The 27117-nt window shown below is 30.2% G+C and overlaps 2 protein-coding genes, 3 long non-coding RNA genes and 1 pseudogene across 14 annotated transcripts; 3 read left to right on the top strand and 3 right to left on the bottom strand.

Moving 5' to 3' along the window:
- Positions 1–10059: 10059 nt before the first annotated feature.
- Positions 10060–12004, top strand: LOC148936803 (uncharacterized). Of its 2 annotated transcripts, none has more exons than XR_016139004.1 (2): positions 10060–10757; positions 10919–12004. It is a non-coding gene; the product is annotated as an uncharacterized LOC148936803 (long non-coding RNA). The 2 variants fall into 2 exon arrangements; XR_016139003.1 differs by having other exon boundaries at positions 10894–12004.
- A 1074-nt stretch (positions 12005–13078) lies between these two features.
- Positions 13079–14833, bottom strand: LOC105429960 (uncharacterized). 7 transcript variants are annotated; one of them, XR_016138999.1, is made up of 4 exons: positions 14595–14833; positions 13935–14160; positions 13405–13686; positions 13079–13317 (listed from the first exon to the last, which is right to left on the bottom strand). It is a non-coding gene; the product is annotated as an uncharacterized LOC105429960 (long non-coding RNA). The 7 variants fall into 7 exon arrangements; XR_968162.3 differs by having other exon boundaries at positions 14035–14160; positions 14595–14830; XR_016139001.1 differs by lacking the exon at positions 14595–14833 and having other exon boundaries at positions 13405–13635; positions 13935–14272.
- Positions 14834–14876: 43 nt separating this feature from the next.
- Positions 14877–19606, top strand: LOC105429946 (Rho GTPase activating protein at 54D). 2 transcript variants are annotated; one of them, XM_089075912.1, is made up of 8 exons: positions 14877–15214; positions 15295–15412; positions 15653–15822; positions 15891–16100; positions 16188–16564; positions 16628–16987; positions 17080–17832; positions 18005–19606. In XM_089075912.1, the coding sequence occupies exons 2-8, from the start codon at positions 15333–15335 to the stop codon at positions 18716–18718; spliced, it is 2664 nt and encodes an 887-aa protein (XP_088932038.1). In that variant the 5' UTR covers positions 14877–15214; positions 15295–15332; the 3' UTR covers positions 18719–19606. The 2 variants fall into 2 exon arrangements, with proteins under 2 accessions (XP_088932038.1, XP_011641513.2); XM_011643211.3 differs by having other exon boundaries at positions 14877–15412.
- A 311-nt stretch (positions 19607–19917) lies between these two features.
- Positions 19918–21642, bottom strand: LSm1 (U6 snRNA-associated Sm-like protein LSm1). The gene is made up of 3 exons (XM_011643272.3): positions 21180–21642; positions 20453–20637; positions 19918–20353 (listed from the first exon to the last, which is right to left on the bottom strand). Exons 1-3 carry the CDS (start codon positions 21235–21237, stop codon positions 20180–20182), a joined length of 417 nt encoding a protein of 138 aa, XP_011641574.1. The 5' UTR covers positions 21238–21642; the 3' UTR covers positions 19918–20179.
- Positions 21643–21803: 161 nt separating this feature from the next.
- On the top strand, positions 21804–24823 carry LOC105430010 (uncharacterized; annotated as a pseudogene). Its single transcript, XR_016138997.1, has 4 exons — positions 21804–22113; positions 22224–22284; positions 22440–22549; positions 23407–24823. The product of XR_016138997.1 is annotated as an uncharacterized LOC105430010 (transcript).
- Positions 24824–25572: 749 nt separating this feature from the next.
- Positions 25573–26723, bottom strand: LOC105429991 (uncharacterized). The gene is made up of 3 exons (XR_016138996.1): positions 26400–26723; positions 26032–26228; positions 25573–25807 (listed from the first exon to the last, which is right to left on the bottom strand). It is a non-coding gene; the product is annotated as an uncharacterized LOC105429991 (long non-coding RNA).
- Between the last annotated feature and the right edge of the window lie 394 nt (positions 26724–27117).

Genomic DNA, 27117 nt, shown 5'->3' with positions numbered 1-27117 from the left:
TCAATGAGACACTAATACAGAGGATGAAGGAAATTTATGAAGATACGAGAGCAGCAATTAGGACGAAGGATGGTCTATCGGAAGAATTCAAGACGAAGAAGGGAGTGAGACAGGGGTGTGTACTGAGTCCGACGTTGTTTAATTTGTACATTGCGGATCTAGATGAGCGTCTAGAAAAGAGGGGAACAGGCGGAATAAAACTAGGGAAAAACAGAGTGTGGTCGCTGGCATACGCAGATGATTTGGTGTTGTTAGCAAAAAATAGGGAGGCTATCGTGGATATGATGGGGACTTTAGGAGGATTTTTAAGGGAAAGGAAACTAAAATTAAATACTGGTAAGTCGAAGATGTTGGTTTTCAATAAAGAGGGGAGGGAAAAGAAAATGAAATGGGAATGGGGGAAAAGCGAGATCGAGGAAGTGCAGACTTTTAAGTATCTTGGTTTTAACTTTAATAGGCGAGGGACTTACGACTTTCATATAAAGGAACTAAAGAGAAAAGGAAGGATAGCGGCAAACATGGTATGGGGATTAGGAGAAAGAATTTGTAGGGATGATTTTATAAGGAGATGGATGATGTTCAGGTATTTAGTGGAAAGTGTGATGTCCTATAGGGTAGAATTATGGGGTTGGGGGGAAAGGAAAGAATTAGAGAAAATAATGATGGACTACATTAGATGGATGTTTAAAATAGACTTTTGTACACCAAGATACTTGATCACGAGGGAATTAGGGATGAATAAGCTTAAAATAGAATGGGGTATTAGAGCGAGGAAATATGAGGAAAAGATTGAAGGAATGGGGGAGGAGAGATGGGTAAAAGTCTGTTGGTTGGAAAAAAGGAGAGAGGGATGGAATTTATATGGAAAGGAGAGGGAGAAATATTACAATAGAAATGGTTGGGGGGTAGTAGCGATAGATGGGATGCCAGGTGTAGAAAGGGATTTAATTGAGGAAATAAGGGAAAGAGAAAGGGACGTACAACGTCAGGAGGAGGAACATAGGATTAGAGAAGCAAAATATAATAAAAGGTATAGAAGGTTTATGATCGAGAATAAAGCACCTAGCTATTTAGAGGTAAATGAAGTGAGAGGAAAGGAAAAGGGGGAAGGAATAAGAGCATTAATGAGATTAAGGTGTGGAAATATGGAAATAGATAATAAGTACTGGTTAAAAGAGGAAGAGAGAAAATGTAGTTTCTGTGAAAGGGGGCAGGATAACCTAGTACACTTTATAGGAGAATGCGAAATAACAAAAGACTGGTTTGAGGAACTGGGAGACTGCGTAGAGGAAAGAATAAGCAGGTTGGAGAATGATAGCTTGGATGAGAGGAAAGAGAAAGTGTTAGTAAAATTTTGGAAGGAGAAAGAGAGATATAAGAGTAGGAAGGTTGAAGAGGAGAGAGAGATGCAAGGGTAGGGATATATGAAGGTGTGTTTTCTATATATTTTATGTATGTTATGTATTATATGTATTTTATGTATACGTGATGTTATGTTATATATGATATAGTATTTTATGTACCTCGTGTACTTAATGTAGTAGGGTGATTGGAAGGGACACAATGCAATGCCTAGGCATTAATTAAGTATAAGTATAAGCCGTGGCGAGAATTAGGAAGTCGAGTATTTAGATTTGAATATGGATGGATGCGCGGATGGGGAGGGATGAGTGTCTTAAGGCCTTATCTGTAAATCAAGTCCCGCTTCTTGGCGAAAGCCGAAGGTAATAAAGAATAAATAAAAAATAATATGTAATAAACAAATTAAACATATATTAAATATATATATATATATATATATGTATATTTTCAAAATTTTTTATCTTTTTTGATATATCCTATTATATGATTTTCTTAAAAAGGATGTCTAAAAGTTGTCTGTTTTAAGATGTCTGAAAGACGTCTTAAAATAGGACGTCTTTAGAATTGTCCAAAAAGTTGTCTTAAAAGTATCTTTTTGGTAATGTCTTAAAGACGTCTGTTTTAGGACGTCCGAAAGACATTTTTTAGACAAGCGTGTTGACTGGGTCATATCACATCTTTTATATCAATATGAAATTTATTATTAAAAAGACTTTTGTAGATGGAAATGTTTGTATAAAATTCTTTCTTTTACATAAATAAGAAAAGGGGCGCGTAAACTTGGCGTTATTTTTTACCTTTTTTAAAAGGTAATTTTATTAGGATATCACTCATTTTTTTAGTAACAAATAATTTTTAGTAACAAATAATATCTATTATTTAGCATATTTGAAACATTTTTGTACTTTATATATACTAGAAAAAACAATTAATATTCAGTCATTATTTTTTAATAATCTTTTGTAAAAAAAAATATTACACATTTTTTGCTCCTCTAGACCATTTTTTCTTATTAATTTACGCATCATCAATGTCTATCCATCCATTAGACGTTTAATTAATGGTTCCTAAAGTGCCAATATATTTATCAATCTTTTCTTTCAATAAATTAACAGAAACAAAATCTTCGTGTACAGGAGGTAATTGAAAAAGATCTCCAAATAAAAGAATTTGTTTCGACCAAACCAGCCATCATTACATTCAGTAGTGTCATATATTTTGGATAATCGAAGATGTATATACATTAAAATTTAATTAGACATCATTGATATTTCTATTATAAAAAGTATAACATCATTTAAATCCGCTCGTAGAACTTTCAATACATGATCAGATAATTATTTATATTTAGGAGTATGACCATGTTCAACAGGTAATTGGAACAATCTGTGAATTATCAAACCGCCTATTAAATGCTTGTAGGTGCTGCTATAGCAGTTTCTTTATTAAGATTTTGTTTTATCCAACATTTAATCTTAATTAATCTTAATTAAAAAACTTTTTTCAGTACCACCTTTACCGCTAACATGTAATCGTAATACTGATTTATTTAATTTAATAGTGCTAATAACTCTATCAAATCTCTCTTTTAATCCGTATTTAATTTTTGTATGTTTTATGTTTATTTATGTTTATTTTTATTGTGTATGTTTATTCAGCTTCAAGACGTAATAAAAAAAAAATACAATTGATTCTAATTCTACTTCTATTTCTATTTCTTATTCTATTTCTTCAATGTATCATATATTACAATATTACTTAGTATTATGTGTGAAACGTTATATCTTCTTTTTTATTAATCAATACGTACAACTTCACATGAAGGACATCTGTCAAAGACATATCAAATCAAAAAAATGAGCACTGCAAGAACTGTTATACAGAGACATTCATTAGCGCCTCTCAGAAAAAAGAGAATCACGGTTGACGACGACCAGGACGTTTCTTAAATTTATCAATTTGAACTTTGCATCACGATTGCGTCGCGATATCTTAAGTTTGTAGAACACGGAGAAAAAAAATAAAAATACTTTTCTGATATAATTTGATCAGCTATTGATTAAGCATAATTAAAACTTAATCGATGCAGTCATGAAGAGATATGAAAATGTAGACTATCTCGGGGTCTCGCGTAAAATAGAGCCACGAGCGTCTCGCCGCCGTTCTACGCGAACTTCGCTGCGCGTGAACTTGGTGTCGAGACACCACCCGTGTCTCTTGATAGACATATTATGTCATAAATATATCATCATTTAATCGTTATTTTTAAGCATTTTTAATAAATAAATAACATTATTAATTACTTTCTTTAATTAACTATAATATATAAATAAGAAAAATATTTTGCATATTTAATACAATTATTAACAAATAAACAAGTAAACAAAATATATATAACAATTTATAAATAATTTTCATAAGAAAAATGATTCTCATTAAACATAATGTATTCATGGCTTTATATATATAATTAAATTATGTACAAGAATTACATATGCAATTGAGATTTTAAAATTGAGACTGTTTATACAACAATATAGTAACATTCATTAACCAGATCTATCATATTTTATGCCAAAATTATGTATTTACTTATATCATCATTTCATCCCAACATAGAAGTGAAGCAGCATCGAGGATTCCAAGATAGGTAGTTGTTGTTAAAAACATGCGATAGTATCAAGATAAAAGACGTTTCATCACTTTCTCTTATTTTTTTTTAATTTTTCCATTTTTTTCACTTATTTTCTGTAAGAGGTGTCACGTATATTATAAATTTTCAATAGTAGCAATCAATATCGAAACGCAACCATAATCTACTGAAAACTTCCCATTTTCATCCTTTCCTAATACTGTTATCATTCGCTGCGAATATTCGCAGCGAAATTCCAATGGAAAATGTTACCCCGGACATAGGAATGTACTTAGAACGTACTTAGTCGATCGCAGTACGTATGAGAATATTCTGAGATGATCGCAATAACGCATTGCAATCTTCTCAGAACATACTCAGAACGTACACGTGCTATTAAGGTTATAGGTTATAGCAAATTCGTTTATAGTCAGCCTTTTGAAATAAGTGCTCAATATCTGTTTATGGATTTAATAAATAACAAATATTTATGTAAAATATCATTTGGATGTCATGGCGATTAGTATTTTGCAAATATGCAATAAATATTATCTAATAAATATATGTCATAAATTTTGCTTATATTGATTTTCTAATTTATTGAAGTAAATTAAATTTTTAAATAAAAATTAAATAAAAATTTTTAAATAAAAAAAAATTTTTTTGCGAAGTATTTATTTTTGCCTATATGTTAATAGTAATATTGTTAGTTCTTTTAAAAACATTGGGGTAAAACATTGGGGCAAAATACAATTAGCTAAAAATTATTTCATACATATCCCTTATAAAAATTTAATACTTAATAAATAATTAATTACTTATTTGACGAAAATAAAGAATCGAGCATAAGTCAAATATAAGCTCTGCTTACGCTTTTCTCTTCACTCTTCCCTCGTCACTCTTCCCTTACATTCGACTTACGTTACGACTTTTATTTATATTATTTTGAATATTAAAAAAAATATTGTTAATTAAAATTGTTGTTCAGTGCTTTTAATACTCAAAATAAATTTCTAGCATTAAAGTGGCCAGTATTAAATTAAATTTTTTAGAGAACATTAAATCCCGAATAAGTTAATAAAATTCCTCTAAAAGCAATATTTTCCTCTTTTCTATGATATTTTTAAATTATATTTACCTTTATTTTCTTTTGAATTTATATATTTCAAACAAGTATATTATTTACTTCAATTGAAGGCATTTACATTTATATACCTGAGTTTATAAAAAGAAAAAAAATTAATGTTTAACAAAAAATGATAAATTTTGAATGTGACAAAAATGTAACGAAAAACTTTGCACACTTTAAAATATTTAAAAAAGTAACAATAATAAGTTTTCAAATTTCAATAATATACAAGAAGCATATGAGTGTGCGAAACATCTAATTACTTATTATGCTCTCCTATGACTGTTATATTTTTGGTTTACATTTTCGAAACACTCCATAAGACAAGTGCGAAACATCATATGAAACATAACGCCTCTTATATGCTCCTATGATATATATATTTTTACATTCTTAGTTTAATATAATATAACGTTTTTTACACGTTCTCTTAAATGGAGAATTTTGTTAATGTCAATCACAATCCATATATGTAAACCTAGAGTATAAATTGTCAGTCATAGCAATACAATACATACAAGAAGCATAATGCAATGTTTCGCTTCTGTTTCAAAGCCTTCCTGTTTCAAAGCCTTCCGAAAATGTAAACCAAGAATATAAAAATATTAATCATAGGAGCGTACAAGAGGCGTTATGCGATATTCCGCGTCTGCTTTGGAGCATTCCAGAAATGTAAATAAAACGTATAAATTATTAATTATAGGAACGTAGAAGAGACGTAATGCAACATGAGTGCAATGTCACGCCGACGTTTTTGTGCATGTTTCCTGGAACGTTCCGAAAACGTAAATCAAGAGTATAAAAAAATGTCAATTATAGGAACGTATAAAAAGCATAATTTGATATATTTACATTTTACAGAGAGTTAATGAAACATATGGGAAGCGTATTTAAACGTTCCAAATCTCGAAGAGTTAGAAAAAGTTAAGCGAATTGCTTTTAACGCTTCACGAAGAGTCAGTTTTCCTCATTTATGCTTTTATGACATTTCAGGAAGCTTCATATTTTCGCCAGGGTCTGGGCTCATTGTTCATTTCATTCAATAGTAATCGTGAATGTTTTACATTTACTTAGATAATTCATCTAAAGATAATTCATCTAAAGTATTTTTGATATTGATATAAAATTTTCATCTAAAAAAGAAATAGTTATATTATTAGGTGTACAAAAAAGTTCTGAGCTTTAGATTTCATACAACAATTTAAATTTTATATATCTTCCCGCCCTTTTGGTTTTAAAGCGTTGACATTTGGCCTTCTAAAATGCCATACGGTTTTGGCGTTTGATGCACATAACCTCAAAAATCAGTAATGTTCACGATGGTAATAACAAACAAAAGAGCATATTCGATTTTCCATCCACTTCGCGTTTCATCTGAAGAAAAATGCTGCTGAAGTCACTGCAATGATTTGTGCTGCATTTGTATGGAGAGAACGCTGTTAGTCATACTACATATAAAAGATGGTATCAAAAATTTCGCCAAGATTTCAGTCTTGAAGATGAACCGCGTGTTGGACGCCCTCAAAAGATTGAAACGGACGAATTGCAAGCACTGCTGGATATAAACTCTACGCAAACTGAAAAGGAGCTTGCAGAACAGCTTGGCGTTACGCAGCAAACCATTTCCGTATGTTTACATACGATGGGAAAAGTTCAGAAGGAAGGCAGAGGTAGGTTCCGCATAAATTGTCCGAAGACAACAAAAATCGTCGGCGTGACACTGCACTCACTTTGCTTTTAAAGTTCCGGAAAAAATATTTTCTGCACAAAATCATTACAGGTGATGAAAAGTGAATTCTTTATGATAACCCTAAACGTAGAAAATTATGGGTTGACCCTGGTCAACCTTCGACATCGACGCCAAAGTCCAATATCCACGCCAAAAAGATTTTGCTCTGTATCTGGTGGGATTGGAAAGGTATGTTGTATTACGAGTTGTCACAATCGGGTGAAATAATCACGGCAGACCGCTACCAACAACAATTGACCAATTTGAGCGATGCATTAGAAGAAAAGAGGCCATTTACTGACCAAGGACGTCATAAAGTGATCTTGCTTCATGACAATGCTCGACCACATGTTGCGAAAGCCATTCAGAACCATATCTTTGCGTTAGGCTGGGAACTTCTCCCGCACGCGGCGTATAGCCCAGACATGGCGCCGATTACTACCTATTCCGGTCGCTGCAGCATCATTTGGCTGATACACATTTCGTGAGATTTGAAGAGATACGAAAATGCATTGATGACTTTATCGCTTCGAAGCTGGTGAGCTTCTATCATCAAGGAATTCGCAAGCTACCCGAAAGATGGCAAAAGGTCGTTGATGCAAATGGGGAATATTTCGCTGATTAATATTTTTTTGTTTGTTTTTGAATAAAGATTGAATTTTACAAAAAAAAGCTCAGAACTTTTTTGTACACCTAATAATAGTAATAATAATGAATAATGTTATAAATTCATAATTTTAGCAAGAAATAGAATATTACTTTCTTTTATGTATATGCTTGTCGATAAATGACATGTGTTCGTATAAATTCCATGGTTTGTTTTTATTAGACGCAGAACCTTGGCATGTTTTTCTGTTTTTGTCTTTCCTTTGAATAGTATTAATCATATGTCATAGTAGTCAATAGTATGTCATAATCTAGTTCATCAACTTACGCATTCCTTTACTGAAAAATATAAATTACATATTATCTGCAACACTATAATACATATTCTAACCTCTAACGTTTTTATAACTATTGATGATTTCTCATATTTTAATGCAATATAGAAAAATTAAAGCAACATTCCTAGACAACACATAACATTGAAAAAATGTTGAGAACATAAGTATAACATACATATCAGTAATATTGAAAAATGTTGTGTACGTTGTAATGTTTTATATAGATGTGCGGATGTTTTTTTTTTACATCTAATCTGTATTGGCTTTTCAACATTGATTGTAAAATGTTGCTACAACATTGAATGCATATATGTATGTATATACATAAATATTCATTAAAATTTTTTTCTGAAATCAGATAAGAAAGTCAATTTATTAAATTTTTATTGAAATTTTTTTACATCAAAAACAACACGACCTCAATAAACAGAGCGACACGGATCTTTTGCCTGACAATTATCTGCCTGTCCTTAACCAGTTATCCCCGATTTAACTCCTTCTTTCCTCCGCTTCCTATTGTTCCGTCTCCATCACACATATTTTTTCTCTTTCCCCTTCTCCTATTCCTTTTCTTGTCTCCTTCCTTTAATCCTGTATCGGTTTGTTTTACACGTTTTTCTGACTACAGTAATGACTATTTGATACAAACTACTCGACTTTTCGCTCATGGATATTTATTCACTCATTTTTATGGACATAATGACTTTATAATTTTACAATTCAACATAATAATTTTTATTTTTTATTTATTTATTTCTTATTAAAATTTTTTTTATTTATTTCTTTAATATTAATTTCTTATTTATTTTTATTTTTATTCTTTTATTTTCCCAACCTCCGACTTTTTAGTTTTTGGCTATTTGTGATTTTCTTTTTATCTGACTAATTTTAATACGTTTTGACGGTTTGTGTGATTTAACACTTTAATTGGTTTTTATATAATTTAGACATCACTAAGAATATCTTTGGGCATTTATCTGATCTGATCTTTGTCATGTTTCTACCTGTTCATGTTGGGAGCAAATGACTAGAGACTTTTTTATTTATCTTTTTGATGGATTCTATGTAAGTCCAATAGCAATATCTCATTTTAATGTATGTAATACAAATTTGTTTTAAGATTTATATATTCTATGTTTTCCCTCAGATGTTACTGAAGATAACCTAATGCAGGTCAAAATGTTTAATGTTGTTACTTCAATAAACAAAAATTTTGCAAGCAAGAAGATTCGGCTTGGCTTATGTCCCTTATTTTTCTCATTTGTATTAAATTATGTTTTACTTTGCTATATTATATCATAATTTCATATATAAATTAATAATAAATTTCATATATAAATTAATAATAATAAACAATTTAAAATTGCATTATAAAGGTGAAATATACATAAAATCGTGAAAGAGTAATGCAAAAACCTAAAATCTACATCATATCAGTATGATATCAATGTTCCATCAACATAGATTTAACATTGAAACAATTTTGTATCAATGTCCATCAAACATAGACATTACATGTATAAATCAACATTCGTGGACATTTTTACATTGTAACAAAGATTCAGTGCAACATTGATTCAGTGTTGATCAACATTGATTCAACATCAACATAGTTGCAACTCAACATTTCTAAAACGTTGATTCAATGTTAATGTGCTATATGGGCATTATTTGAATTTACTTTAATATATAAAAATATTTTTATTAAACAAAGTATTGTAAGAATTAGATAATCGTAAGCAGTCATGAAAGAAATTCGGAATATTAACAGCTAACAGAGAGGAGCCATCGCGGTCGTGCAGACTAAGTGTCTTAGTAGTAAGCGAGGGATCCCAAGTTCAAATCTAGTCGGTCTCCGTTTATTTTTCCGAATCTAATACATATCTTTCAATATTTACCAGATAAATACATTATATTAGTTAATTCTTGCCATGAATTGTCACATTTATTTGTCTTTATAATCATTATCTTTTTTATTGCACAGATGTGGATACGATCTTATTAATTCTATTAATAATTCGTCACTATCTTTAATATGATCATCTATATTTTCTTGTTCCCACATAGTTTTCACAAAAATTTTCCATATTGTTTTGTAACGTGCTTTCATATGTATGATCGGCCATGCTCACGACAATTTAAATTATATTTTAGTTTTAATATTTCGTTATTTTTATTCCTAATTCCTTTATTGTGCTATATCCTTGGTTTAAAATAAAATAATTCTTAATATCTTATTTTAATATTTATTCTTATTCCTCCATTGTGCGCAGGCCATTACTCACTCACAGCGTTAGGATGAGTCCCCATGGAGAAGGAAATAGCGAAATGGAATAGTACTGAAAAAGAAACATAATGGGAAACTAACCAATCAGAATGATTTCGTTCCGTTTTTTCAGGTTACATGACCAGGTTACATTTCCATAAAAAAAAGGGGGATAATTTGATAGTAATAAAAATCCTTAACAACACAATTTTTGTGGTTTTGTGGTGATACTATGTAAGTAATAATCTGTGTAGTTGCGGAAGACTTTTTGACATGTGTGTATACACATATGTTATATGACATATTTTCTAACCGTAAATATAAAATATATTGTAAAAGAAAAATAAGGAGAAACAAATGGAGAAGGGATAAATATCAGATAAGTAAAGTAATATTCTTATAAAATAGAAAATATTTATCTATGTACACACTATGACTATAGATGTTGTTGGACCGATTCTTTTTTTCGATTAATTTTTTGTTCTAGGTTCAAGATTGGAGACTAAATGCTTCTCCTGATCACCCTTTTGATCCTTAGTGATGAACTGAATCGAGTGGATAGGCAATCCATCGTCAAGGGAGTACGAGCTTGTCAGAATCAAAATGGATCTTTCACGGTCATGGTTATCGAATGCGGGAGCGATATGAGATTCCTCTATTGCGCCTCATTGTATATCAGCGATTTTAGATGACTGGTCAGTATATCCAAGTGCTATAGATTATATTTTAAGAAGCATTGTAAGCATTTATTACATCAAATTATTATCACAAGTTTCATATACATTGTTACATTTAGTTTTATCTTCTTTTAATGTTAATCTTGTTTAATAGATGATTCATATTATGATAATGGCAGTCATATGATGGCGATATTGGGCAAGGACCAGGTCTCGAATCTCATGGAGACTCTATATTTTGTGCTGTAGTGTATTGAACATATTGGCAAAATTTGACAACACTTGGCCTGATCCTTTACATACATATTTAGATAAATCCATAAAATTTATATTACGATTTTATTCTGTAATTGAATTTAAAGATTTTATATATCTCTGATATATAAAAATGCGTCATAATAGAAAATTTTTTTACAGTCAATCTTTATTTTAAATAATACGAGTATAGACATATAATTTCTTTTTAACAGGTTTGTGTGGCTTAAATCTTTTGAGACAACTTGGTCTGTGTTCGATAAACTCCAAACTTAATATTTCTCAACGAGCTTAAGAGCTCTACATATTTTTGATTATGATTGATTAGATGATGCTGGCTGTGCTGTTTCTGGCTTTTCAGTAATTTGTTTCTTGCCCAATGCTAGTTACTTCTGATTTGAAAGCGATTGTCGAAGATGCTTGTAAAGATACTTCAAAAACCTTCTCCAAGAATATTTATACTCGTCTTAAAATTTCAATATTATTTACAACTTATTTTATTGAGCACCAGAAAAATATTAGAAGTTTTATGAAACACCCTAAATTCTAGAAAAGATTGGCGCGTGATACGTTGAAACAAAAAGAATACGAGCTACAAAAAATTTGGAAGAAAATTGAAATAAAAAAAGATAATTTAGATCTTTTATTAATTTTGAATAAATTATCAAAGATTGTCGGAAAAAGGGAAACATAAATAAATATTTTGATATAAATATATTTAAATGTATTTAAATATCCTTTAATATATATGTTATGGTCAATATGTTTAACGTGGCCTTTTATAAAATGACCGGGCATTGTACAGAATGTTCGTTCGAAGAGACATTGTACAAAACGCCCTTAACAAGTTTCGGTCAATCTGTAAAATGTCTGTAAAATGTCTGTAAAATGTCTGTAAAATGTCCAGTCATTATACAGAATGCCTAGAGGGTGGTAGTCAATGTATCGCTCTGACATGGAAATTAAAAAATGTGTTTTTTATTGAGATAATAAATCCTTTAGTCAAAATCAACATACAGTCATTATAATCATAGTTAATCATAAGGATCATTTATTGGAGCAAGACAAAGAACTGTGGCACTTGGAATTACAGAGCTGACCGGTAGCTCTGCACGCGCACTTTTTTGAAATACATTTGATTTTGCAGTTTCTTATACTCTTGGAACTCTGACACGCTGTTGTAAGATGCCCTGACTCACATTTCTTATACCCTTGTAACTCTGACACGCTGTTGTAAAATGCAGCCTCCCTCAGAGAAATCAGTTTGCTATTCGCCTTTACAGTAATAGCAGCTAAATCTAATAATCTTTCTTTGCACGGATGTATTTCCGCACACGTATACTTGTGCTTGAGTTGGCCATGTTCAGAGCAACACAATGTGTACAGGTCATCAATACTCTTCACCACTGCTAAGATGTTGTTGGGGGGTAAGAATGTGTAGGAGCGATAGGCAGAGTACAAGCGATAATAGATGAAGATAAAAGAATGTCAGTTATAGGCAGAATACAAGCGATAGATAAAAGAATGTCAACTATGAATTCAACACATTGCCCAACGAACCGTGGGCATTACATAAAATGTCCGGGTCATTTATGAAATACTTGCTCATTATACACACTGCCAAAAAATAGGGCAATCTATACAGTGCCCGATCATTTTACAAAATGCCCATGTTAAACACATTGACCGTAACATATATACTTTACAGTTGCGAGAGTAAGATATCTAATTCTAGAAAACGTCTAAAATATACGCTACAATTAGAAATATTATTTATTCAGGTTATTATGATGAAAAACGATCAAATGTAAAAATATCTTATATATTAAATACTATGCACTTTTTTGATATGATCACTAGTCCCACGAATATTTGTACACTGAAATCATTCGCCTCGCCATTTTTTATGAATCCGTTGTAGATATAGAGCTCATAAGCTTGTTGAAAAATATTAAGTTTGGAGTTTATCGAACACAAGCTGTCTCAAAAAACTTAAGCCACACAAACCTGTTAAAAAGAAATTATATGTCTATATTATATATCTATACTCCTATTATTTAAAATAAAGATTGACTATAAAAAAATTTTCTATTATGACATATTTTTATATATCAGAGATCTTTAAATTCAAATACAGAATAAAATCGTAATTTTATGCATTTATCTAAATATGTGTGTAAAGGATCAGGCCGAGTGTTGTTAAATTTCGCCAATACGTTCAATATGCCACAGCCACAAAACGTGGAGCCTCCATGAGATTCGATCTGGTCCTTGCTCAATATCGCCAATATTGTATGACTGCAATTATCATAATATGAATCACCTATTAAACAACATTAAAAGAAGATAAAACTAAGTGTAACAATGTGTATGAAACTTGTGATAATAATTTGATATAATAAATACTTACAATGCTTCTTAAAATATAGTCTATAGCACTTGGATATATCCACATCTGATCAGTCTAAAATCGCTGATACACATGAGGAATAGGCAATAGAGGCAATAGAGGCAATAGAGGCAATAGAGGAATCTCATGTCGTTTTCGCATTCGACCATGGCTATGAAAGATCCATTTTGATTCTGACAAGCTCGTACTCCCTTGACGATGGATTGCCTATCCACTCGATTCAGTTCATCACTAAGGATCAAAAGGGTGATCAGGAGAAGCATTTAGTCTCCAATCTTGAACCTAGAAAAACAAAAAATTAATCGAAAAAAAGAATCGGTCCAACAACATCTATAGTCATAGTGTGTACATAGATAAATATTTTCCATTTTATAAAAATATTAGTTATTTATCTGATATTTATTCCGTCTCCATTTGTTTCTCCTTATTTTTCTTTTATAATATATTTACGATTAGAAAATATGCACGTCATATGACAAATACTATACGCATATGTCAAAAAATCTTCCGCAACTATAACAGATTATTACTTATACGGTATCATCAAATCCATAAAAATTAAATTGTGTTGTCTAAGGATTTTTATTACTATCAACATTATCCTCTCTTTTTTAATGGAAATTATGTAACCTTTTTTCATAGCCGGGTTCCTCATGACAAATATTTAACGGAACGGATTTATTACGGAATATGTAAATTTAACCTGTTATCGGATAATCGTTGGACGGCCCGACATAAAGCCACTTTAACCGTTCTCTGCATCCAAGAAAACATAAAAAAAAGCAATTTTCGCACGATATGTATATCATATATATATATATATATATATATATATATATATATATATATATATATATATATATATTATATCATAATATTAAATACTATGATATTGAAATATTTTATCTAAATTAAGACTCGGTTGCGCCAACGTGATTTTAGCTTTAATCGAAACATAAAACTTTAAATTTATGTACCAAAGCAAAAGCGTAACCTAAAAGATTTTATATTAATCTTAATAAAATAAACAAATTAAAGTACTTTAAGTGCTTTGATACAATTTAAAGTTTTACGTTTCGATTAAAGCTAAAATCACGTTGGCGCAACCGAGTCTTAATTTAGATAAAATATTTTAATATCATAATATTTAATATTATGATATATCACATGTATATAATAATATTATATACCATATCGTGCGAAAATTGTTTTTTTTTTTTTGGATGTTTTCTCGGGTGAAGAGAACGGTTAAAGTCGGCTTTACGTCGGGCCGTCCAACGATGTATCCGATGTATCCGAAGACGTTAAATTCACGTATTCCGTAATAAATCCATTCCATTCGTTAAATGTTTGCCATGGGGAACCCGGCCATGAAAAAACGGGACGGAATCATTCTGATTGATTAGCCCCCCCCTCCCCCATCATGTTTCTTTTCCGTTACTATTCCGTTCCGCTATTTCTTTATCTATGGGGACACACCCTCACGCTGGTGGTGAATTTAGAACAGTATTCATAGTGCTGCCAGCACTGACAATCAATTTTGGAATACAATCACTTGTAGATCACGCTTTAAGTTGCTTAAGTTGTTTTATGTGTCACAGCTCTTATGTCCATGATGCTAGAAATCGGTCCGAGATCTCGAATGGAAAGAGAATTGACCAATCGCATTGTTAATTGGCCGAAATATTCAAACGCAATTGGTCAATTCTCTTTCCATCCGAGATCTCGGACCGATTTCTAACATCGGGGACATAAGGCATTAAACTATCGTGTGTGACATGTGGTATCACTGCCGTTGCCGATTCAACATGTAGGAGTAGCAGCGCATTTAATTGCTGTGTTGCGCATGCTGTGCTATCATATATATATATATATATATAACGATGGCAGATTTCAACGATGGAGTGGATGGGAAGTTGGCCTTTAGAATGCGAAAAGTCAATCCCGAGCAATTTCATACGCTCGTGAAAATGCATCTCTCTTTCGAATTAGATCTTAATACCGAGGAGTAAGTTATAATATCTCCTTTCACATGTCTCTATACTTTTATATAATCGATATACCATTGACACCTTGCGTCGACAAACAATCAAGATGATATTTTTGTTTGTTTGTATTTGATTTTATTTTATAACGTCCAATTATCAACTTACTATAGGTGATAACTTACAGCTGATGTTCTTCTATAAAAACCTTTATTATAAAGTATAATAAAATTATATAACATATGTTTTGTGATGAATTATAGTAATGACGGTATTACTGAGAAAGCAAGAATGAAAAAGTGGGGTCTTCTGAACTTTACTAAGAAGTCTAAGTCTTCAGTTAATTTAGAAAAGGGTACAGAGGGTATTACGTTATCTGAGGATGGTATAAATCATTTGACACAGCTAATAGATTATTTATCCAGAGAACAAAGTAAGTAAATATATTAGATAATGGAAAATTTAGGAATGGAGTAATAAATAGTTCTTTTTATATTATAGATATTATACAAGAAGGAATATTTCGACGTACTGGAAAATTAACAAGGCAACAAGATTTAAAAATAGCTATGTCTCAAGGCATATTTTTAGATCTTGAAGATGGTAAATTTAGTGTACATGATTGTGCCTCTGTATTAAAAGGATTCCTGGCCGAACTATCTGAACCGCTCCTGACAGATCTACATTATCCAGCACATTGCCAGATTGCTGGTAATAATATAAAAAAAAAAGCTTTGTACTTGCTATGATATATTTACCATATGATATATTTACCATATCTATATAAATTATTTGCAGAATTGTGTAGCTTGGATGTAAAAACAAATGAAACAAGATTGCTCAGTTCTTTACAACTGCTATTATTACTTTTACCATCCCTTAATAGAATTCTGTTGAAAGCTATTCTTATCTTGTTGAATAAGACAGCAAGTTATGAGCACAGTAATAAAATGAACAGTGACACATTGGCTACTCTTTTTACACCACACTTATTGTGCCCACGTAAATTGTCACCTGAAGCCTTACATATTAATTCTCAAAATCTGTCATGCCTAGTGGCATTTATGATCAGAAAAGGTATGGAATTATTTGAGATCCCGTCAAAATTAGCTACAGATATAAGAGCATACTGGGTGGAGCAAGAAAGAAAATTATTAAGCCCTAAAAAGACTGATGTAAGTATCATATTTAATATATTATGATCTGCATGCTTTACAAGAAAGAATTTAAAATTACAGTTGAACGAGTCAGTACCAGATGCAACTAGTACAGCTCATACTGTGTTTAGTTTTGTCGATCGTAAATTAACAGCAAAGGCTAATTCCACGCAAGATACACAGGCAGCTTTGGCTCAGCTATATGCTCATATACAAGCCATGCCGGAATCTGCAAAGAAACGACGACTTGTGAAACAATTTAATAAAGAAAATGGACAAGGTACACCTAGACACATAAAGAGTTGTAAAACGAAGAGTCTTGGAGATTCCATTAAGAAACATATCTTTCAAAAGAAGATTCTGGGCCATAAGAAATTTATTGACGTTAATATTGGATGTAACATTACTAGATCCAGCAGTGAAGAAAATATGTTGTCAATGGTTAATTTCTTTATGAAATATTTTTTTGTAGTATGTTTATTATTTATTTAACATCTTTATCATCTTTGATATTTTTCTTTGTATCTATATAGAAACTTGAAGATTCATTTCTTCCGACGAAAACATTTCTTAGCAAATCAAATGATGAACTTAGCACGGAAAATTGTGATACAACCAATAATGACTTTTTACATGTCAAACACATGAGTAATATAGATAATATTAAAAATGAAACTATAACAAGTTACATTACAAAAAAGAAGCTATTAGTCGATCGATCTGTAGACACGAGAGATGAATTAAATGGAAAGAGTACGCAGTATGATACAAAACAAAATTTGGGTTTAATTGAATTCCGTTCAAGTACAAGTTTACAAGAAATTAATGCAATAGTCAACGAAGATAGTCAATCTGATACTGATAAATTAATACGACCACTCAGTGAACCACTTGACTTATATTCCACTCACAATGTATCTCACTGTGACAATTTAATAACGAATGATGATGAATTGCAGCAAAACTCAGAAGCTACTCTCGCATTCGTTGCAACATCAAATGTATTAAGTACCCTTTCCGAAACTTGTACTTCAAACATAAAATCATCAGATTTAAATGTTTTGAATGTTGAAAGTGCATGTACACACAGTTTGCAATCTCCAATGATAAAAAACAGATTCAGGAATGTATACGCTGTTCATACATCGACGCCATCGAGTTTATTACGACGAAGTTTGGCCACTAACGATTATATCTTGACTCCCATTACTAATAATAATACTAATAATAATAGAAGTATGAGTCCAATTACGCAAAGTGCAACAAAAATGACAAAAGCCATGCAGGTACGTAAATTAAACATATTTTTTACATAAAAATTGCGCGCGCGCGATGTGTGTGTGTGTGTGTGTGTGTGTGTGTATTTTGCTTGAAAAATATTGAAAATATTAAAAAATATTAAGAAAAGCCAAATTAAAATTATAAGATTAAATACTGATTTTTTTTATTTTATAATAGGAAACTATGATGACTCCACGCTCTAGGAAACCAGTAATGATTGTTTCAACTTCGAATCTATGCAATCTTGTTACTGACAACAACAGCTATAATTTACATAGAAATTTAGATATGGTTAGTGCAATGAATAATTGCGCTTCTATTTTAGAGGAATCTCAAACATATACAAATAACGCATTAGCTCATACAGATGTGGAAAATAAAAAAAATAATAGATTAAACATGCTTGAGAAACATAATTGTATACAATCCACAAATTATTGCGCCTGTATGCAACAAAGTTCGATGTCTATAACGAGTACATTCCGAGAATATCTGTTGTCAAGAAGCGTCTTAACTGTTAGTCCCGTCGATCTCAGTTTTACGTCGCGAACAGGGGACTTTGAGCAATCGGAATCTGATTTGAATATTTTAAATAGTGATACAATGTCTGACAGTTTATTACGCTGTTTGGATGGTAATCAACCAGAATCTGATACTTCCGGCATAGCATCCGGCAGCACAAATAGTGTGAATAATTCCGCTGAGAAAACAGAGGAATTACATTCCCCAAGAAAACGAGGAACCAACTTACAACGAAACGATTCCAAAAAATCCGTGAAAGAAAGCGTAATCAAGAGTGCAAGAGGCGAAGAATTCAAACATAAACTACGAGATGAATCAACATTAAATTCCGTTAAAATGAAAGACAGCTTTCAAGAGACATCATTTTAAATTATTCAAATAAATTATTTAATTACATTAGCATATTTTTTTTTATTTTAGAATGAAACTAAGTATTTCATAAATTTTTGAGAAAAAAACGAATCTGATCTTCAAATTTATGCCAGATTTTTAGAAATAAGTTATAAAATTTTTGAGATAGTACATGGAACAAACATATAGTTGCATATAGAAAAGCATGTAACGTATATTTCATTGTATATTTTATTACATATTAGAAAAGATAATTGCTTATGTTAAGATGAGAGACTATGACCTCTGTTTATGTACTCTGAAAATTTGAGTTTCACTGATTCTTAATTCAGCATGTTTATAAATCTCATTTCTTATTTTGATATATGATCATATAATTATGTACCTAAATATACAATAAAGAGGCATACGTTCTTTTTATATATCTTTTTACGAGCTTTACAACTTGTTACTTTGTAACCTGACCTGTATATAAATTTAAAGGTCAGATTCATTTTTAATATCTATAAATTTCTATGAAATATGTAATTTCCTCCTAAGATCAAGAAAAAGACTTTTTTTTACAGATTAATATTATTTGTATTAATATTGTTAAGTAGATCTTTTCTGGTTATTTCGTATATTTTAAAATTAATAAATATTGCTACATTAATTAAGTGATAATATAAGTTTGATTTTATATATATATTTTGTCTTAAACAAATTGATTATCTAATAATAATTGTTTATGAAAGTTAAATTGTTGCTAAATGCGTATATGATGCAAGACGTTTCGTTTCCCTTTCATCAACCAACTTGATAAAGATGTTTATAAAAATTATGTATTGCTATATGGAATGCAACAAAATATTTTTCTACTTCATGCTATATATATCAAATTGCACAATACATAACTATATACTCTAATATGAAGTGTAATTATGCATTTTATCCTTACATACATTTTAAATAAGCTTGATGCAAGATAAAATATTTATTATATTAAAATATTTATAAAGTTAAATAATTTGAAAAAATTTGTATGATATTTAATCATAATTATATATAAGAAATTAAAACATGTTACAAATATTATTTAAACAACTGAAAGAAGTCATTACTCAGAAATAGAATTTTAAGTGCTAAATATTTATATAAAATAAATTCAAATAATTCTATCACCAATCACATACCACTATTTTTGGACTTAATGATGTAACAGTTCTACAACAATCAAATTTTTGATACTGATTAAAATTCCCTTTATTATCTCATCCAACGATTATTTAATTTTATCTTAATTATAATATAATATAAAAAGTAAAACTGATTAGGATATATTAATTTTTTATTTTTAAGTGTAAGACTGATAAATTTTTAGAGATTTCTTGTGATTTTAATATTACAATTAGTAAATAATACACATAAAGTATATGAAATTTCACCTAACAATGATATATATTTAATTAATGTAAATTAGATAAAAAAAATAGGAATATGTCAGTACATATCATCATGACTTAAATCTGGTATATATGCAAAACCTCTCTCTTTCAAAGCTTTGTTTACTCGTTTTTTCTGCTCCTGCTTTGATTCTTGTTCACGTCTTTGAGCATCTAAAATTTCATCCACCGTCACCTTTTTCAAGGGCAAGACCTTTTCCTTTTCTATATCCTATAATAAGGGCATATTTGTTAGTTAAATTCTGTATAAAATTCTTGCTATTTATTAATAGAAATTACAATAAATATTTCTCTTATCTTGTATACTTACTATTTCTCCTAAAAGTACAACATTCTCTCCTCTTACTATGAAAATACCTCTAGGAATATCACCATATTCTTGACCAACATGAATTCTTTCAATAGTACTTTGAAGCACTATATTAGCAAATTGATCGACACTTTTAAGATAACCAATTAGTGTTCTACCATCTCTCAATAAAACCATAAGTTTTTCTAAATAAGAATAAATGCAATATGATTGGAAAATATCGATGTATGCCTAATGTTTTTATCAATATTTTTATCAATATTTATTAACTTTAATTTTGATTTAATTTATTTATTTATCCTTTCTTAATTCCCACATCCATTTTTATTAACTAACTTTTTATAAACTAACTTTAACCTCGGCCTAATTAATTTATTTTTTAACCTTTGCTAATCCTTAGAATAGAAAAAAATAAGTAAAAAATAAAAGTGAGATTAAAAATAATTTACATTCCTATAAATATATATAAAAGATAAACGAGATAACGAAAGAAACTCTTTGAATTATTATATGCTTATTTTTTATAATTAGTGTTTATAACGCTCTTTGATTTTGATTTTGTGAAATAATGTAATCATTAGTCTGTAACATTTTGCAATGACGCATTATCAAAGAAAAGTTAAGACCAAATAATAACAATAATAATAATAACAGAACAGTAAAATATTGAAATGAGAGTGTGCCCGGCACGTGAATTTCTTCTGTTAAATATCAAATTAATACATACTTTCGAGTTCTTCGAGTAACGATGCTGTCCCTGGTGGCAATTCGTTGGTTTCATTCATTTCGTTTGATCAAATAAATTTGTCAAACAAATCAAATCACTAAACACTTACTATGAATTTCTTTGATGTCAATTCTTCACTCGCTAGTTTGAGAAAAATCGCTTCATTCAAGCAACACTTCACGTCACGTATGTACTTGTAATGGGATGAAATATGTAAATGTGCAAAAAGTGCCGAAAATATTAATCCCGCTTTTTCATTCAGTCGATATATAAAAAACTATTTTATCGACACTATTAAATATTTGCATAGATGACGTCATGTTTCGTATGCTAAGAAGATGGTACTGGAAGAAGGTACTTTCCTACAACGTACACAGGCGACACTGTGCAACACAGTGTCTATACTGGTGCTTTCTATTTATGACACAGAGACACAGAACGACACTGCGAACACAGCTCGATCTTAAAGCCAGCGACACACGATGCTTTTTTTCCTGCTGATTTGCTAGTTGGATTTGCGTGCTCATAAGCTCTTGTTTCTGATTGGTATATTCTTTTGGATCTAAAAAAATATACCAATCGAAGACAAGAATTCAACAAGCACGCAAATCCAGCTAGCAAACCAGCAAGAAAAAAAGCATTGTGTGCCGCTGACTTAAGTTTGGCCGTGTCGGTTTGGACGTCAATAGTGCCAATACATCGAGCAAAATTATTTTTTTAAATGTGGTACTAATATACATCCCGGTCATATTGTCATTTTGGATGCGATTTCTTGCATGATGCGCATAATGCATCATTTATCCTTGTTTAATGAATAGTAATAATGATAAGTGATACATTATGCGCATTATGCGAGAAACGGAACGTATCCTTTATCTGCAAAAAAATGTCTTCGTTGCGTTCGAACGTAGTATTTCGAACCCGGAATTCTTAGGTAATCAATATTTAGTTTCTTTTTATTTAAAAAACTAAGCTTAAAAACATTACGTATTTGTTGATGACCCATTATTAGTACATATTTTATCAGATTAATTTTTATTGCAGATATGTTCTTTTGTCACCATTGTAAAGAAATTATTTCTACATTAGTGTCGGTCCACAATAGGTGATTTAAGCTTTAAGAAGTAAGAAATTGACCAATTATAATCGAATATGAAAAGAATAATCGACTATGATTGGTCAATTTCTTACGACTTAAAGATTAAATACTTATTGTGGACCGACACTTAGATGATGTTAAGTATCATGCTTGTTTCGAAGGAAAAAAAGTTTTCCTTGAAGGAGAAAAGGAACTATACTCACTTGAAATGGATGATAACGAAAAAAATATGAATGAGATGCAAGATTTGAATTATGAAAATATGAATGAGGTATAGGACTTGAACTATGAAAATATAAATGAAGTACAGGATTCGAATTATAAAAATCATCAATCTATTACATTGAAAAATAAGGAAACTGGTAAAGTACTGTCGTGATTGCTTCAAGTAGAGAATATTTTATTGTATGATGTGAATTTTATTAAGCATGTTATTAAGCATGTATATATGTGTATATTTATGTATTGTTATATATTAATATATACATTAAATATATACAGCTTATATTAAATATATACAGCTGCGGTCTGATCGAACGACGCTACATTGGCGTTGCTAACGTTGTATGAAGCTAACATGTATATGCTAGATCATCCTAAAAAAAAAACAAAAATATGGCTAGCTATCGCAGATGAGATTTCTAAGAGATTTCAACATTGAGATAAGACTATAAATTTTATTACAATTAAAGAGTAACTTTAGAGGGTTATAGAAATATTAAAATAGACAGCAAAAGATGTACGTACGTGCGTGTAAAAACAAAACCAATATATTTTCTAATATGTAATATAAATGATACATATCAAAAATTTTAATGTAAATGTATTACACAATTATTATACATATTATTATAGATTTAGAAAATGTTTTACCCATTGTAAATAATGGATATCTTTATTAGTAAATTTTACTTTCTTTCTTACCTACTATATTACTCTACCATATTACTTTCATGTAGTTCATTTTTACTATAAATAGAGATCGTGGATAGGTATATCGCTGTGAAATTATTTATTAAAATGTCCCGCATATGTAATTTAGAATAATTGTTTTTGAAAGTCCATTTTCGAAATGTATACATCAGTTAATTTTAATAACTTATAATTTATTATTACTTCGTGTTACAGATGTCATCACAGCAAGTAAGATGGAAAATGAATGCCTTAACAAAACGGTACAAAGAATGTATCGACAGCAATAATAAAACTGGAAGAGGTGCTGTTGAATTTCAATGGTTCGATCAACTCGATGAAATTTTCGGGAAAAACAAAAAAAACAATGTTAAATCGGCTTATACTGTTTCAACGAAGTTGTCTTTCTTTTTTGCGACGACATCTAAGAATAAAGAATATAACGCAACAGCCACTAACGAACAGAGTGAAGATAAAGGAAAGAAAAAAAAAGGAGTTGCATGAATCTCATTTTGAAGTGAAAAATACAAAGCGTACGGTCCTTGAAGAGATCTGCCCATCATCAAATATAGCTGCAAACAAGCAAGTTATTAAAGATGTAACAGCAACGATGCAGCCCGAGACGTTAAAAAAGTTATGCCCAGCACACGGAACTGCTTCAAACATCGCAAAAAGTAAAATTGAACTCGAAAAGCAGTGGCATCAATATCTGTGGCAAGATAAAACTAAAAGAGAGATTAAGCTAAAGAGAAACGGTACAACGACATAATGAAAAAAAAGAAAGAATTACTAGAATTGAAAAAAAAACAAATTGAATTGAAAGAGAAAGAACTTCAACAGAAAAAGATTATTGCAAATAACAAAATGAACGATAAGCAAAAGAGGCACGTTGAAATGTTAGTGTTGTTAGTGTGAAACGTAAGTATTGAAAAAGAAAAATGCAAACTTTTGCGTACCTATCTTAAAAAAGACATTGGTAATATGTCTCCAAAGTATCATTCTGATTTATCTGATTGATCGTTGATGGAGAAAAATTCGTACGTCAACAAACAATTAAAATTTAAAGTGTTCTCTGTAAAGTGCTTTTAACAATGTTGGAGGTACGGATTCTTTTCCATCAACGATCAATTAGATAAATCGGAGATCGGCTGAGGTGATATTTTTCGCGTATAATATATATTTCTGATGGAGGGGATAATAAAAAAGGGGATTTTAATCGATATCAATAATATTGATCATCATATTGATCAATAATATTGAATTATTACATAATCACTACATTGAAAGTCTGCTAAACCAAGGCGGCACGTGGTGGGTAATATAATTAATTGAATTTATTTCATATTAAAAAGACTTTAGCAACCAAGATCCTGCTTGCCGAGGAAATGCCATATTTCGCGTTGTAGTAAATTATATAAGTTTTCATGATAAATACATTTAGTTAGCTAAATTGTGTTGCTGTCTTAGTTGCATAACTGTAAAAGTACAAATTATACTGTAATTTGATAATTAAGAATACTTCTTATTTATTTTTAATTCAATTTATTTCATAGTACATAAGTATCACTTTACAATTAACATTTTGTTATTATTGGAAATCTTGAAAAAGTGCAATAAAGCAGTATTACAAATCGCTTTTAGAGTATTTCTTTATTTGCAAATCTATTTATTCGCTAGTATATAATTTTTTGTTCTAAACATTTCGTTATTAATTGGAAAATAACTCTCGAAAAAGTTACATTCTTCGATCTATTTGTTTTCCCCAATCAATATTTTCATTTTGTTCATTATTATTAAATTTACTGCATCATCATCATTGTAGTTCAGAAAATCATATGCATCATTCTCATTAATTATATAGGATATATGCATAACAACAACTGTATTTATGACAAAAGGCAATTCTCGATATTCATTGAAAAATTTTATTCGGCGAAACCTTTTAAATAACCAAATGCACATTCGACTACCATACGTGTGGAAGAAAGCAAGAAGTTAAATTCATTTTGCTGTGGTGTTAGGTGACCATTATCTCGAAACGGAGGAAACTAGCCACGATAATGAGCTATATGCTGAATTATAAATGTATTTCCTGGAAAAAGTATTTCTTTATTTTGCACTGCTGTTTGATATAAAGGCGATCTTCTTAAGATGCGGACATCATGCAGAAAATCAGGTTCGCCACAGTAAATATTAGTAAACCTCATTTTTGCATCAACAACTCCTTGCAAAGTAATAGAGAAATATTTTTTTCTGTTGAAATAATCATTTTCATTGATAGATGGTTTTTCTATTCTTATCACTGTTCCATCAATTGCCCCAATTACATTGTTAATACCTCTTTTAGCTCGAAAAGGTTCACATACAGCAATATAATCTTCCTGTGATCATCTAATTGTATTATCTAATTTTGTTAATAACTAATTTTCTACTCGACGTAAAATCCGAAATACAGAAGAAATAGACATATCGAATGTGTCAGACATTGTATGCAGAGGCTCAGTGTTTGATGTAAGTTTGACATGAACCATAAAAAAAAGTAGGAAGCTAATTTTTGCAGAAATTAGCTTCATTCCGAAAGCATGTTTTAAAAAATGTTCGGACTGTTCAAATTCATCTAAAACATATTGTTAATTGCAGTTAAATTACTGTTATATAGTTAATTAATATTGAAATAAATATTCACTATGTTAAAGTTAAACTGTCATTGAATATTTTTCTCTTATCATACATTTCTTATTAATTAAATGTAATGTTGAACGTCTTGATAACCGTAAATTCTCTTTAAATTCTTGTTCGGTCCACAAATCGACACTTTCGAGATAATCATTAATCCGATACCTTTTACTTCCACTTGTCAAATGTTCCATTAAAGGAAAATATAGCAAATCAACATTTTCATCACTACTAGAAGAGGAAATTGAAGTAGTATGTTCCGTACTGATACTCATGCTTGACTCTTCCGAACTATCGTTCGAAGAGCTGTTGTCACTTTCATTTGGTGTTTTAGATAAGATAAACAATATTTCTTTTCTAATCTGTAAAAATATTTAATGATTAATTTTATTTCATTATAGTATTATAATTATATATAACTAAGAAATTTATCATAATTGAAAAATATATATATATAAATAATATAAATTTATATATATAATAATATAAATTTATATATATAAATATATATAAAAATATATGTAATAAAATACTTCCACGTTCGATACTGATATTCCTAGAAAATAGCCGTGGCTTCCAAACGTCGAATTTGCGTTCATGTTTATGTGTGATTGTCTTCTCCTACATCACAATCTTTTACGCTCTCTAGTGAGCATATTTAGAAACTTATGTGTTCTAATTAAACTCTATAACTGTGTCTTCTTATAGTGCCTCTCTGTGTTATACTGTGTAACACCAAACTCTCCTTGTTGGAAAGCACCCAGAGTTCATTTTATATCAATGTCGGTCCACAATAAGTATTTAAACTTTAAGCCGTAAGAAATTGACCAATCATAATCAATTATTCTTTTCATATTCGATTATAATTGGTCAATTTCTTACGTCTTAAAGCTTAAATCACCTATTGTGGACCGATACTCATGCGTCCTGCGAACGTTTAAAGGCCTCTTCACTGACGAGATACTATTAAAGACCGACAACCGTGAGTAAATTTTCGTCACCACTAAAGGAGCCCCGGGGATAATTGAAAAACGTTGATATTACCGACGGTTTTGACTGTTCCGTAGATAAATTAATGAAGATATAATTATGATAAAATGGATATGAAAGATAAAACAGGAATTATCATATAAATTAAATTAGAAAATATTTTACCTATAAGAAAATATTTTATAATTTCTTTAATATTTAAATTTGTTTATTTAATTAACAATTATATTATAAAAATGTATACATTGACATATATTAAAT

Source organism: Pogonomyrmex barbatus, unplaced genomic scaffold (genome assembly GCF_055798465.1).
Source record: "Pogonomyrmex barbatus isolate J1 unplaced genomic scaffold, ASM5579846v1 scaffold2, whole genome shotgun sequence".
NCBI classification, from domain to species: domain Eukaryota; kingdom Metazoa; phylum Arthropoda; class Insecta; order Hymenoptera; family Formicidae; genus Pogonomyrmex; species Pogonomyrmex barbatus.
Note: the sequence above shows the minus strand (reverse complement) of the source record. Positions and strands in the feature narration are given on the sequence as shown.